This window comes from Microchirus variegatus (assembly GCF_963457635.1).
Source record: "Microchirus variegatus genome assembly, chromosome: 14".
NCBI lineage: Eukaryota > Metazoa > Chordata > Actinopteri > Pleuronectiformes > Soleidae > Microchirus > Microchirus variegatus.
This window is the reverse complement of record NC_139815.1, coordinates 12,143,530-12,158,788: the sequence shown is the minus strand read 5'-3', so window position 1 is coordinate 12,158,788 and position 15,259 is coordinate 12,143,530. Positions and strand designations below refer to the sequence as shown.

Genomic DNA, 15,259 nt, shown 5'->3' with positions numbered 1-15,259 from the left:
CTGTTTGAATTTGCAAGCTATAAATCCTTGTCATTATGCTATCACCTTCTTTGCCCATGATTAAATCTGCTTAAGAACAGTTTTTGTATGTTTGTTCATGGTGAAGCAACTTAAGGTAAAAGCTTAATGAAACTGCAGGAAGGACACGGTAAAGGGAGAAAAGAAAGACATAAATTTGGTATGTGTATACAGGATTAGACACCAGATTACGGATTTGATAGCATTTTAAATTTAACATGCCATAACAATTTGAGATGTGTACATCTCCGCTACATCTTAACAGATCAGGATGAATTTTGTCATGCTTCTGTAAGATGGTAATCGCTATAAGCTATAAGATAACTTTTTATACAGATCCAGAGAGTCAAACTGGACCCAGTGGATGAAAATGTAAAAACATATGTTAAACACAAGTAACAAAGTGTTTAATCAAGATTTATGGCCATTTATAGTCACATTTGGGCTCATGATGGCTTGACCTAATTTTATTTGTCTACAGAAACGTACCGGGTGAAATATGGCACATTAAAGCAGCAGTTGTTTTTAATCCCTCCATAGTTACTTGCTGGCCTGATGGGGTTTTCAAGTGTTTGGCTGAATTCCCAGAATGCCATGTTTTGTTGCTGCTGACACTCCCAGCTTTGCTTGTCATGGGCCAGCAGACAGTAGTGAATGCAGAGCTTTTTGTCCGTTCTCTTTCTTTCACTTATTCAAATCCCCCCAGTCGTGACAATAATTCCCAGTTCTCCTTCCTGATGCAGAAATCATTATTCCCACCAGTCTGATTTGCCAGGGAACACAATGGTGGTCACTTCAGCAGAGGTCTTCTACAAGTTAATTTTGTCTTCATGATATTACAGCAGGAGCAAGTCTTTTTTAGCAGGTCTAATCGGTAGAAAAGTGTACACTCTTAGAAATAAGGGTTCCAAAAGGGTCCTTCTAGGGCTGAGGTTCTACCTGGAACCATTTGCCTCTGAAAAACCCTTTCCCTGAAGAAAGGGTTTCTCAAGGGTTCTTGGTAACACTAATGGTTCCAGTAAGAACCATTGTTGATCCAGAGAACCCTTTAAAACCCCTTTCCTGAATAACGGGTTTTAAAAGGGTTCTTGGTGGAACTCTCCAAAAGGGTATAAAGAGGCAACTAGATTTGCTTGAGTTAAATTCAGTGGTTGCCTACAGCCAACCACTGAAGATAACTATGACCTGGATGACTGAGAACCTTGTAAGATTTATTTTCCCCTTCCACTGAACTTTATAGGATTGTTGCTCAGTCTATACAGTTGACAGGTCTTGACCTGTCGTGTTTGATTTGACTGGCCTCGGAAAGAATGGGTGCACATGCAAAGGGATTATAGTGATCATTTTACAAAAGCAAGCGATTGCTCATACAGCAGGTTCTACTACGAGACATGTATTCAAAGGTATTGCTTGCATTTAACCTTAATGTTACCCCGACATGTCAAGTATGGTAGATGCCAAGGGGCAGGTGGGTGCATATGTTCTTCTACAATTCTGTACGTAGTTCTTAGTCCGATGTTTAATTAGAAAACTCATCCGGCAACAAAAATAGGACATTAGCTGTAGCTAAAGTAGTTATGGTAAGCATGTATCACACTGTCGATGTTGTCTCGTATGTACACTCCTTCTCCATTCTGTGAGAAAGTCTTGCGTTTCCTTGTGTGATCTAGTCTGACACACATTTGTTTTTGTCACACCCTTTGCTCTCTGTAATTTTCCACTGTCACACTTTAAATTGTCTGGACTCACTAATAATTAAGGGCTCTCGAAAAAAAAAAAAGTGTTGAGTCCTCTCACGATGACTTTGTTCAAGTTCAAGTCACCTCGTTTTCCTCAATACGGATAAGTATTAGTGTTAAAACTCTTTTCAAAATCTAAGGACTGTGGTCACTCACTGCATATTTGAGGAGTTGTAGTGTATCATTAATACTAATTTGTTGTGTATATCATGTATCATGTATTTACCATGGAGTATGACTCACTAAATTGAAAGTGTATGTGTGTTTTGTTATTATGACAGGACACACGCAAACAGGATGCTGTTAATGCCATCTGCTGGTCAGTTGATGACGTTGGATCTGAGTTGTCATGACGATGGGTTTCACGAGTTTGAGAACCAAACACAACCTGCTTCTATGATACAAACTTCCCTGACAGAGGAAAAAACATTCAATAAGCTGCCTCTGAGAATGTGACAACACTTAAAGACATGATTCCTCTTTTTGCTGCTCGCCAAAGGGAACATGAACTTTTTTCATTTTGCAATCTTTTCAATGAGAGGAAGTTGAGATCGTGGCTGTCACCTAACGTGATTCCACAACAATTTGTACCGATTGTGTTACGCATATAAAACAGTTTTAAATTAAAAGGTATTTGAATTAGTAAACATTTTGTTGAGATGTTGAAGACAGAAAGACAAGAAGACACATCAAAAAGATAAGAATTAGCAATATAATCAACACAGTTTATATTTGCTGTAATCAATGAACAATACTGTACATTTATTTACAAAAACATTGAGATATTCAACATTAAATGGTATAAATGTAAGTACCTACATTATAGTATACATATATATATATATATATATATACAAGACAAACTGACATCCTGTTAATCTGAATTGTAAATGTTACTTTTTTACAAAGTACATAGGGCATGCAAATATCTACACATCAGGATGTACTGTTTTCACACATTTTTATTAATATGTCCATTTGGTCCTTAGATTCCAAAACGCAGTGAGAGCTGTTGGTCTGATTGCTGTGTCTCTTCGTAACAAAGGACACCTCTCTGGTGCCCTCGCCAGGGGAGGTGCTGGAGATGTGACGGAAGAGCTTCTGGATGCCAGTGTCGCGCAGGGAGCTCCTGAAGGATCGAGCTGCAAACATGTAGAGGATGGGGTTCACTGTGCTGCTGATGAACACCATGGCTCCGGCGATGAAGCTCATAGTGCTTCTGACATGCTCCAGAGTTTGTGCTTCATCGGAGAAGGAGTCTTCGATGGCCAGTTGGATGAGTGAGAGGACGTTTCCTATGTGATACGGCGTCCAACAAATGGCAAACACAACCACAACACTGGCAATGAGCACAGTAGACTTCTGCTTGGACTTGAAAGTCATCTTGGTGATCCGGCTGCACAAGCAGCCATAGCAGACCACCAGGATGGAGAAGGGTAATATGTAGCCCACCAGTGTCTCCAACAGCACGCACACTAGCTCCTGGGTCACAGACGTATACTCCCGGTACAGACAGTGCTCCTCACCGGAATCCTCTCCAACAATCTGAGTGGGGATGACAGGAATGCTGAACAGGAATGCTGCGGTCCACAGAGTCAGCACTACTTTATTCAGAGCCTTTTTCCTTTTCCAGTCAGCTGAAGCGAAAGGGTAGCGGACAGCCACAAAACGTTCCACGCTCATCAGAGTGATGAAGAAAACACTGCTGTACATACAGGCGTTGATCATGAACACCATGGCTTTACAGGAGGCCTCTCCAAACACCCAGGAGTGGGCCATGGAGTAGATCCAGAGCGGCAGGGTGATGAGGACCAACAGGTCAGCGGCAGCCAGGTGCAGGATGAGCACCACAGTGTGGGAACGCTTCTTGACGTGTCTCAGAATGGTCCAGATCACCAGAATGTTTCCTGGAGCACCTACCAGGAAAGACAGCCCCAAGATCACACAAGCCACGGCTGTCCCGCCATCAAACTCCTCAGGAGCCATTTCCTCTGAAGGAGACAGCTCAGCTGAGCGGTTCATGCTGAATGTGTATGTGCTGACAGTGGTGTCTACAGGAAAAGAAAACAAAGTGCTGTACAAGCAAGTATTAACTTCCCTTTATGAACAGACTGCAGAGAAAAAGGGTTTCCTCACAGGCCTGTTTGAGACACAGTGATTCATGCATGTGTCATAATAGAAAGCAGAGGTTAAAAAAAGAATTAAAACTCATTTGATCGCAATTGTCTGATTGAAATGAGGTCTGTAAATCTTGACATATGAATATATATATACACACATGTATAGTACTGTGCAAAAGTTTCAGGCACCACCAGCTCCGTTGTTTTTTCTGCGATCATGGGAATTTGGAATGAAGTGATGCGACTTAAAGCTGAACTTATTAGCGAGCTGTCAATTAGTTTAACACTCATGCAACATGTGTATGTAATGCCGTAATAGACTTTTTTTTTTACAGCTTTGAATATGAAATGAATAAATGTAATAGTAGGACAAACACAGGATTTACAAGTAACATGAATCCACTCGAGTATTAACAGAGCTGTGTTATTGTTCAAGTGTAAGGGTAGATCACGCTAAATACTTGACACCTGTAGAGGATGTTATTTTTCTGATTTTTTTTTTTTAATAACAAAAAACTTCATACATATTTTCTGGATGTGTTCCAGTAAAGTGAAATAGAAATAATTATCCTCTATTATCATTATAGCATTGATAAAACAACAAATCTAATGGTGGCTTAAGATTTCTGCACAGTACTGTATAAAATATGTGTTTATATTTTCACACATAAATACATGTATGTATATATATATATATACACACACACACACACACACACACACACACACACACACACATACATATGTATATATATATATATATGAAGTTCTGATTCACTCACTTTTTTTTTAATGCCAAAAAATGAAACACTGAGCAGTGCAATGTTGCCCTCCACTGTTCAAAGTGCTTAATCTGCAGTTCAACTGTTCTTTATCACAGTTCTTCTTATTTTCCAACAACATTAATAGAGAGGAAGCAAACAGATGCTTCTTTAATTGTGGCACAGACATAATTACACATCATCAATGCCCAAGCATATGAAATGTTTACATTTTCAAATAATTTCAATCACATTTGTAGATTATAATTAATATTGAAGAACAAACGACAGTCACAGTCACACATTTGCGTTTTTCTTCTGACAATATGAAACACGGATGAAACATAGTTTAGTATCAGTTAATAATATGCAAAACATTACAATTGCAATATTTAACTTTCAACATCTGACCTTTCAAAAGCCTGGCAACCAGCTCATAACTGCCACCTACTGGACTGGAGTGTGGAGAGAAGCGTTGACGAGAAGAAAAGATGCGTCTGTGACGTATAGACACAAACTTGTCATCATATTCTCTTCGTTAAACCAGTAATTCTAAGGTATTTCAATAAATATTTTGATATTGAATAGTTTGCAAAGCAGCAAATTTATATCTTTAATTTCTTCTTTGAATGTATTACATTTAATTAGTACAAGTTTAACAGTTTCAGGAGAACTGCAGTGGTTTCTTAGATGTGTAACGAAAAGTTGAAGGCTGACGTGATGACGTAGTCACAGCGTAACCGCTGTCAGCCGAGTGCTGTGAAATAAACAAGACGATGTTGTCAGCTGCCAGTTTTCCTGCGCTGCAGCGCTAAACTACAGGGCACAACACACCAGGAGACGTTGGATACTGTCTCCGAAAAAGTTCGTTACACGCTGTAAGTGACAGTTAAACAGAAACTCGATGTCAGGTGCTTGTTTAACGGTGGGTTAGCGTTGTATCCAATAGTGGCTAACAAGCAAGCTAGCAGGAGCTAACGCTAGCCAGGTAAAACGCTAGTAGCAGGGGCGTGAACTCCTTTCGTTACGTGTTAGCTTTTCTAGGGTATTTATGTGAAAAACGCGTTCTGTCGCTGACCCTTGGTTGTTTCTCTGTGCTTGACCTTACCTATTACAAATCAGACAAGCCAACACTTGTGTAATTTATTTACACCTGCACCGACTGTGTTGAGCTAACGTTGAGTTAGCACACTTGAAGCTTGAGTAAGGCTAATGCAAGTCTTTGATCTTCCTGGTAACTACACCGATAATAACACACTCCTGTGTCAACCGATCAGATTAAAAACAATCACGAAAACATATATTGGCGTGTTTCAGCCACGATACAATGTTAGCCCTTTAAACAAAATCTCTGTAATATCCAGGCAGGGTTGTGTAATGTTTGGCCAGCGTCAGCTAACTCACTTCTGCCCTCACAGGTTGTTTGAGCTCTTTCAGGTCACCTTTTTTCTACACATTTGAAGAGTGGACCCTAAACACTGCCATGCCTCTGCTGTTTCTGGAGAGGTTTCCTTGGCCCAGCCTGCAGACCTACACAATCCTGAGTGTGGCTTTGCTTGCTGGGAGCATCATCAGTGCCTACAACACTGTGACCGATCCAGGCTTTGGGCCCCTGGAAACAGACGAAACACCAGTTCCTCATGAAGTGGACCTTAAATATCTAAATAATGATGTTAGTAACACAGAATTGGCAACCACTGTTCTGTGGTATCTTGCCACTGACAGTCTTTTTGTATGGGTGAGTGTTGTCCAGTTAAAAGACTCAATTAAATTGCTTGATAAGATGATGGTCTTGCAATAACCAACTGCCACTTTTCTTCATCCCATTGTAGGTGTTGGTGAACACATTTTGCTGCTCTTTGATGTTAATTGCAAAAGTGATTCAGTATGTGGTGTTTGGGCCACTTAGAGTCAGTGAGAAGCAGGTAAGCTTTCTCCCACCGAGTTAAAATAACAATTGTGTAATATTTTAATGCTAACCTCTTAAAAACTATCAAAAGTAGTTGCAACTTTTACAAATTAAATACATTGCACATTTATTCAGTTTCTTCTTTTTTTCCCCTCAGCACCTGAAAGATAAGTTCTGGAATTTCATCTTCTACAAGTTCATCTTCATCTTTGGTGTACTGAATGTGCAGACAGTGGAGGAGGTGGTCATGTGGTGTCTGTGGTTCTCTGCCCTGGTCTTTCTACATCTCATGGTTCAACTCTGCAAAGACAGATTTGAATATGTAAGTGCTATAAAATATTATTTTGCATACCGCAAACGCAGTGTTGCTGACTACTTTGCTTGAGAATCTCAGACAAATTAATTAATTCAAATTACCAGCAATGATGCAACTACTATGTTCAGGCTAAAGAACTGGATTTTCTTTTTGTGTTGTGTAAATGCTAATGACCAAAATGGCGTCAAGCAGGTTATAGAGATCACACAAATAGCTCAAGGTCATTTTCACTTTAGGTTTGCAATTGCTAGTGTATGTTTTTTTTGGCTAGGAGACATTGATTGTAGGGGATAAAAATTGCCCTTCGCCATATGATATTAAACATGATACGACTAGACCTGCATTCTTTGCAACTGACACCTGGTCAATGCACCTACAAACTTCATAGAGTAGTCGGACTGTAAAAGTGTATAGCATGCCTGCCAAAAGTCTAAGAGTGACTGTACTCTTTTTACCCATGAATCTATTAATAGGTCCATTGCCTTAGCACACCAGACTACTGATACAATTTCAGTGACGACACTGTATCAGATTGTGCTCTACATGTTGGGGAAAACAAACTATCATATTCACCCCCTTACAAGTAATGACATTTTAAACAGATACTAATCTGGAATGTAAAAACGGTATAACATGGATTTGACTAATTTTTCCCAATGGTCATGTGATTGGAAATGTCTCCTTTTAACTTGGTTCTTCTCTACCGTCAAAGGTTAAAATGGGTTAACTGCAATGAGCATACAGTATATTTTGTGAGTGTAATATTACCCAAGACAGTCATTGATGTCCATATTGGTAGTTTATCTACTTCAGACAATAACAGCCATCAGTTGACAGTCTGAGGTAATGTTTTCCTTTAAATCGACATTATGTGTGGCTTAATTGTATTTTGTATTCAAGGATAAATAGATTCAAGAAAATGAAATCTAAATCCAACTATAATCCACATTTCTTCTTTACAGCTGTCATTCTCCCCCTCCACTCCCATGAGCAGCCATGTGCGAGTGCTCTGTCTGCTGGTTTGTCTTCTGTTGAAGTGCTGTGCCCTGGCTGTTGTCTGTGCTCTGCTGGGAGCTTCCCATGGCATGCACACACTCTCCTTTATGGGAGCAGAGGTGAGAATTTGGAGCCACAGTTGCATAAAAATGTTTAGCGCACATTAATTCAGTTAAATACAAAAAATCCTAATCTGTACCCAGGGGCAACATAACAGCAGTCCACAACAGTCATAAAACATTTAAGGTTATTTATTTAAGACCCAGTTTTTCTTGATGCAGAGATCTGTCATTGTTTGCCATGTTTTTTTCAGTATAAAACATTAATTCACAATTTCTCACATACTATTTTGTTAATTTGTAAATGTAATGCCCTACTTAGGATTCTTATATTAATACAATTGACTTAACTTTATTCTTTTGTTTCCAGTGTCTCCTGGTAACTGTACGCACTGGGCATGTCATTATGCGGTAAGTCCCCTTACACATGTATGTATATACACATAACACACCCAGGCTCTGAAGCAGAATAGATGTTCACATTTAGAATTGGGCAAGTGTTTGTAACAATACTTTTCCCCTCCTCTAGCTTCATTAGCTATAGTATGAAAGGTTTCTTTGTCCCACTGAGGGTTGTTGGGGCTTTAAAAGTCTAACCCACTGAAATCAGCTGATGCACTAATAGAGACAGACGCATTGGGCTTAAAACTTGTTTTTGTCACTAGCAATGCTGCATATGGTAAATTAAAAATATGTTTGTGGGGAGTAATTGGTTTGTGATTTTCAAATATTGTGCTTTTAAAGAAACCTTTTGACTAACATACACACACAAAAATGTATGGCTACGATGATCTTTGTTGTTTATTTTCTGCTATTCTGATGAAGGATGGGTCCTATTTTTCAAATTGTGGCTATCGTCTTACCGACAGTAGCATTGCCTATGCTGTTGTACCAATCGTCATGGACACACACAAATTAGTGGCGAGCAAAGCAGTTCTTTTCACTGTACTGAATCACAAAATATTACTTCAGTACTTCCTGTATGACCACAACACAGACTCCATCTGATACAGTCACTGAAGTGAAATGTGGCTTAACGGGTTGTGATTCGGTTGTTAAGTCATGTTTCACAGTCATAAAGAGTTGTGCATGCCCCCTTCAGGTACTCCATTCATCTGTGGGATCTAAACCACCCAGGCACGTGGGAGAGTAAGGGGACATATGTCTACTACTCTGACTTCATCATGGAGCTGGCTATGTTGTTTTTGGACCTCATGCATCATATCCATATGCTGGTAAGATGGCGTGGAATGGATGGTGTAGTCATATGTTATGGTAATTTAGTATGTCTCTGTTTCTCTTGCTATTTCCTCTAATTGTCCACCTGTTCCATTTCCATTGTTAGCTTTTTGGTAATATCTGGCTGTCCATGGCAAGCTTGGTTATCTTCATGCAGCTGCGGTATCTCTTCCATGAAGTCCAGCGCCGCATTCGTCGACACAAGAATTACCTTCGTGTCATTAACAACATGGAGGCCAGGTGATGCTCTTTTCATGTAATTTATTTTTTCAATTTTTTCCAATTATTTATGAATATACTGTGAACTTTTTGTTCACAGGTTTGCTATTGCTACTCTGGAGGAGCTGGCAGCAAATGATGACGATTGTGCCATCTGCTGGGACACCATGATGACAGCACGGAAACTACCCTGTGGCCATCTCTTCCACAAGTAAAATTATTTTTTACTTTTGCCTTCATGCATGCGGTCCATGTGGCTTGTGGTATCACTTGTGACTTAAGAAACAAGAAAAAGCTTAGTGCCAATGTAAAGAATGGTGACATTCTTTACATTGCTGTGTCATGCTGTTTTCCTCCCTGTGCACATCCTCATGTTTAGTTTCAGAAGACTTGCCTTGATGCTGAAACAAAGGTTAAGTCTTTATATGGAGTAATGCTTTCCTCGTGTTTATGTTTGTGTTATTCCAGCTCCTGTTTGCGTTCATGGCTTGAGCAGGATACCTCATGTCCAACATGTAGGACGTCTCTGAACATCAATGGGGATGGAGTTCAGGCAAATGGTCAGCAGCAGGCCAGAGGGATGGAGGAAAACATAGGCCCAGTAGGAGCTGCTCCAGATGCCAGACCACATATTAATCAACACAATCATTTCTTCCACTTTGACGGTAAGTCTGTCAGACACAGATCCAAAAAGCAAGTGTCTGTTGGCCATATCTTTGAATAGTTCTCAGTTAGCACCTGGTAAACATGTATTGACTAGGGTTGATTGGCCACAAATTGCAAAACGTGTCAGCGACAGGGTTATTGGGCTAAAAATTGATTGGTTTTAAACAGGCTGCGTGTGAGAATTTATTATAAAATCTGTGAATTCTCTTACAGGGTCTCGCATTGCCAGCTGGCTACCCAGTTTCTCAGTGGAAGTAATGCACAGTACAAATATTCTGGGCATTGCTCAGGCTAACAACTCCCAGCTCATGGCCATGGTGAGTTCCTGTTTACAATCTGATGAAATCTAGTTGATTTTAAGAGAGATGGTGGTAAACAGAAAGCAGATTGAGCTACATGGTCACTTTTTCTATTGAAAGTGTTTTAATTTTTCACTGTTTGTAAATTAGTCTTACTGTTTACTACTGGTCAGTGTCTAGAAGCTAATGTTTACTACAGACATGGTCACTCCATCATGATTGGACAAGTATTACATGACACAAGCAGACAGACACAACATTGATTTTATGTGTAATATTGTATCTACATAGTGTACAGTTGTCCAAACGTTACAATGAATAATAATTATGGGATTTTCATTTGATTACAGTATTATTTTGCAAATTGAAAAAGAAAGCTTGTAGTCCTGTATCATGTCTACTGGCATTGCAAAACAACGTAGTTCAACAAATTAGCACAAACCATAGATTTAAAATATTTTGTACAGGCTTGTACTTGATAATCAATTACTGTGTGTATAAGTCCTGCTTGCATCTGTCTTTCTGAATATTTGTCTATGTAACGTCTGATCATTAGGCCCATCAGGTCCAGGAGATGTTTCCTCAGGTACCTTCTTACCTGGTAATGCAGGACCTGCAGCTGACTCGCTCTGTGGAGGTCACCACAGACAACATACTGGAGGGACGCATCCAGGTGCCTTTCCCGACACAGGTCAGTAAATATGTGGTTAAGTCTGAAGGAGGCTATTTCATTTTTTTTCCATCAGTACCTGTTATAAAATGTCTTCCTTCACTAGGCAATAGAACGTGGCTCAATACAGATGAGCCCTGCGTCAGGCGAGCAGGCAGGACCGAGTGGAGAAGCTGAGCAAAATGTCAGCGAGCTCGACAACTTGGAGGTCAGAGGAGGTCGCTTCTCTAAGTCAGCTGAGGAAAGGCAGAAGATGCTTAAGCAGAGAAAAGAAGAGTTGCTACAGCAAGCGCGCAGGTTGGTGCACAGCTGTTTTTTTGTTTTGTTTTGTTTTGTTTTTAAACCACATACACTACCTTTCAAAAGTTTGAGGTCACTTAGAAAGGTCCTTATTATATCCGCGAGAAATGGGGATATTATGGAATCGGTCTCGTGCGTCCGCGTCCGCAGATTTTAGCCGTTAACGCGATAACTGGAAAGGCGTTTGAGATTAAATTTTCTTTTTTTTTTTATGGGTCACATACCCCCTGTAGATGATCCCTATTGATTTTGAGCTGTCTACCATCATTATTAATTAGTTATTAATTAATGATATAAAAAGCATATTTTCGCCTGTATCTTCCAAAGTATTACAGGTATTGGCTTCAAATTTTGCATGGGCATCACATACCACCTGATAATTATCCCTATCTGTGTAGCTTTATTATTAATTAGCAAATTAATTAATTTATTATGCTAAAAACACATTTTCGGCTTTATCTTCCAGACTGATGGAGATATTGCCTTCAAATTTTGTACAATGATTCATTTAACAACTATCTACAAGTACAATCATTATTTCTTTGGCTATGATTGGTAATAGTTACATAATAAGTTAACTGGTTAACTTATTAGTGAACACAGAAAAAATAGTAAAGGCATTTTTTCTTTATTATTGAGCTCATTTGGACACATTGAGGATATCATGGGTTTATTTAGCACTTATTCATAATATTTATTACATTATAATATACATTTATTAATTATCATATAAAAAAAAGTTAAGCCTCCATTTCTTTATTAATGCATTGAATGGAAAGTTTGAACATATTGTATGCTTTTTCATGGAATTTAATAAACACAGTGTATGCTTTTTCATGAAATTTGGACACTTTGAAGATATGGCAGGTGTGGTTAGCATTTTAATATTCATAATATTTAACAAGGTATAATAGGTTAACTAGTTTTATTAAAAACTAGAGAGAAATGTATGAGTTCAGGTATTCTGTGTTCAATATCGAGTTTATATAGATACTTTGAACATGTATAAAGTGTAGTCAGCATTATATCATAATATTTAACAGTTATTTTGTTGCATTTATTAATAATTAATTAAAACAGTTAGTGGCAGGTGCGAGTGCGTATACTTTGGGTATATTGGAAAGTTGAGGATTGGACAAGTTTGAGGATATACCCCTTGCTGTCGGCCCCCGACAGCGTAGGCTAGTTTTTGAAGGAAAATCACTTTTTTTCCCAATGAATATATCATTAAATGAATCAGAAATACACTCTATACATTGTTAATGTGGTAAATGACTCTTCTAGCTGCAAACATCTGGTTTTTAATGGAATATGTATATAGCTGTATAGAGGCCCATTTCCAGCAACCATCTCTCCAGTGTTCTAATGGTAGATGTTAGCACAGCACATACACAAATAACCAGCGTACCTGTGTACTGCGTATGTGTGCCTCTGTTTTTAAAGTTTAGCGTTACTTTAGAGACTAATTTTAACAATCGGGAGTCTCGTAAACATGACGTCACGCGCATCTTTTTCTGGTCAGTCCTCATGGAAACGGCGTCATGCGTTAATGCTGAATGCCGTTAACAACCGTTAACGTGCCCACCACTAATAAAAATAATCAAATCTTGTCAATGTCTTGACTATATTTTCTATTCATTTTGCAACTCTTTTGATGAATAAAAGTATGACTTTTAATGGAAAACACAAACAAAATTGTATAGGTGACCCCAAACTTTTGAACTTTTATTAGTGTACAGTAAAAAGAAGTGTATGTTTTGAGAATTGAAATTGTACAGTCAGGAGGACTTTGACCACACAATACATGCTATTTGTGTTGTCTACTTCCTTAGGAGATACTTGAACAAAGGTCCGGAGGACCAGGATGAGGAATTGCCTATACTGGAGGAGGACACTATCCCAGAATCGGACTCAACTGTGCTCAGACGTAGAACCATGGCAGCAGCTGCAGAGAGACGCATACAAAATCAGCAAGACACTTTACCCTAAATTAAAAAAAGAAAAGAAAAAAAAAAACTAGCTTCAGCTAAAGAGTCTACCCACATTGACATCATAGCACAAATGGTGCTATTTTGGCCATCCCCGATTGTTGTACATTCAGTGGTCTTCACCTCTTCAAAACTAATTACAAAGTATCGCAAACATGGTTTTTGGACTGTTCTGGGCTGCCTAAGTGAGGTCGGACTGCTGTGAGAAGCGTTTGCATCGCTGATTCAAGCCCGAGTATTATATGTTGATGGATGCAAATCAAGCAATGCAGCATTGCGTTGCCCTATATTCTCGTGCCACATATTGCAACCACCAGCTTCAGTAGATAATCTGTATCTGCTACGATTAAGGCTGTCAAGAAAAAAAGCATGTTTTGCATTTTTTCTGGCCTTGTTGGTTTTCCTTTTATCAGATCACATCTGTATCACCACCAAGCACCAGGACTTGGTGCAACAGTTTAGGGACAAAGGCCTGCCTATTTCTGGTGTTGGTGGGCTGAAGGGGCTTCCTGAAGAAGTGTAAAGTGCGCTCACGTCCTCGGGGATTGTATAAAGTAAGAGGAAGGCAGTGGCACACATGTCGGGAGAGTGACTGACCATCATTGCAGACCTGTCAGTGAGGGTGTCACAGTATGACTGACAGCTGTTGTAGATGTATTCAAGTGGAAGTGGACAAAAGGATGGACGCCGTGTGTATTATGCGATTTCTATGGTTGAGTCAGGGAAGTTTGGGCTGAGATGTGCATGGATCTAGACGAGTGTTTTTTTTTTCTTCCACGTTATCCTTAAGAGTAGCCCACAATCTTCCCCTGAAAGCTAAATTGTTGTGATCTTTATTGTTTGTTTCTGTTTTTATTGTTGAAACTTTTGTTGGGGGTGTTGTCATAACATAGGAATTAGATTTTAGTTATTTTAAAATGGATAGTTTGTTTTCGTTTTTTATTTTGTCATGAATTATTTTACAGGTTTTCACGTTTATGATTTATTTTTCGTACATATGGTTTATCTTTCATAACCATTTCTTTCTTAACCAGAATTGAAATGCTTTCTGGACTGAGCTTTCCTGTATTTTTGTGCCTAAATTAAAAAAAATTGTTCAGTTATGGAGAATTTCTGTAAATCTAGTTTTTGTAAAATCTGTTAATACAAAATAGTCAAACGGCTTCTACAGCTTTTTAACTAAAGACCATGACAACTGAATCTTTATTTGAGACTAATTAACACAAGTGAGTGAGTATTAGGCTGCTTTGGCTGAGAATCGTACATCACTCTCGCTATGATCATATTTGGCCTCTGTAATATGAATTAATCTCCTACTTTTTTTCTGTATTCAGCCTACACAAAAATTACAATTTAGGAAAAAGCGACCAACAGGGAGAGCAGGATTTGTCATTCCTGTCCGTGTTTCAAAATAAAGTCTTGTTTCATTTGACGGACGTTGCCTTCCTGTTTCCTTTCAGTTTCAGACCATTTGCTGTTTATAAAATAACATTCAATATTATGTTATTTTAATTTATTTATTATAAGGAAATATATATTTAATATAAGGAAACTTACGTCCATATCCTGTCCCTTAGATTGAATAACATCTCTGTAAATTAATCTTAGTTACATATAATACTAAGAAAGCACTATTCGTCATAAATCCAAAGCAGTTAAACATGAATACTTTCAAAGAATAAATATACAATTGTTTCTGTCAGTATTACAGAACATACAATTTACAAAGATAATTTCTGGCTAAATTAATTTAAGCCAGAATCATGTAACTGAAAGCTTCCTGACAAAATGAAAGGGGGGGATGCAAGTCTCGGCAGCTGTAAAACCAGCTCTGTCAATATGCACCCCGTGTTTATTGTAATTTGTAGAGCATTTGGGATGAAATGGTGGTGCTCATGTCACATGTGGATGTGTACCAAGCTTCCTGGCTAAATAAAATGGGGATGCAAATATCGGAAGT

The 15,259-nt window shown here is 38.7% G+C and overlaps 2 protein-coding genes across 2 annotated transcripts; one reads left to right on the top strand and one right to left on the bottom strand.

The window, feature by feature from the left end:
- Nucleotides 1-2,691: 2,691 nt before the first annotated feature.
- On the bottom strand, nt 2,692-3,779 carry LOC310936683 (leukotriene B4 receptor 1; the record flags this gene model as incomplete). The annotated part of the gene is made up of 1 exon (XM_083900800.1): nt 2,692-3,779. The coding sequence occupies one exon, from the start codon at nt 3,777-3,779 to the stop codon at nt 2,694-2,696; it is 1,086 nt and encodes a 361-aa protein (XP_083756926.1). The 3' UTR covers nt 2,692-2,693.
- Nucleotides 3,780-5,379: 1,600 nt separating this feature from the next.
- LOC310936742 (E3 ubiquitin-protein ligase AMFR-like) lies at nt 5,380-13,327 on the top strand. The gene is made up of 14 exons (XM_083900876.1): nt 5,380-5,516; nt 6,057-6,376; nt 6,471-6,563; nt 6,705-6,869; nt 7,826-7,978; nt 8,289-8,329; nt 9,021-9,153; nt 9,264-9,397; nt 9,477-9,587; nt 9,845-10,041; nt 10,256-10,359; nt 10,898-11,032; nt 11,118-11,308; nt 13,144-13,327. Exons 2-14 carry the CDS (start codon nt 6,122-6,124, stop codon nt 13,298-13,300), a joined length of 1,869 nt encoding a protein of 622 aa, XP_083757002.1. The 5' UTR covers nt 5,380-5,516; nt 6,057-6,121; the 3' UTR covers nt 13,301-13,327.
- The last annotated feature ends 1,932 nt before the right edge of the window (nt 13,328-15,259 follow it).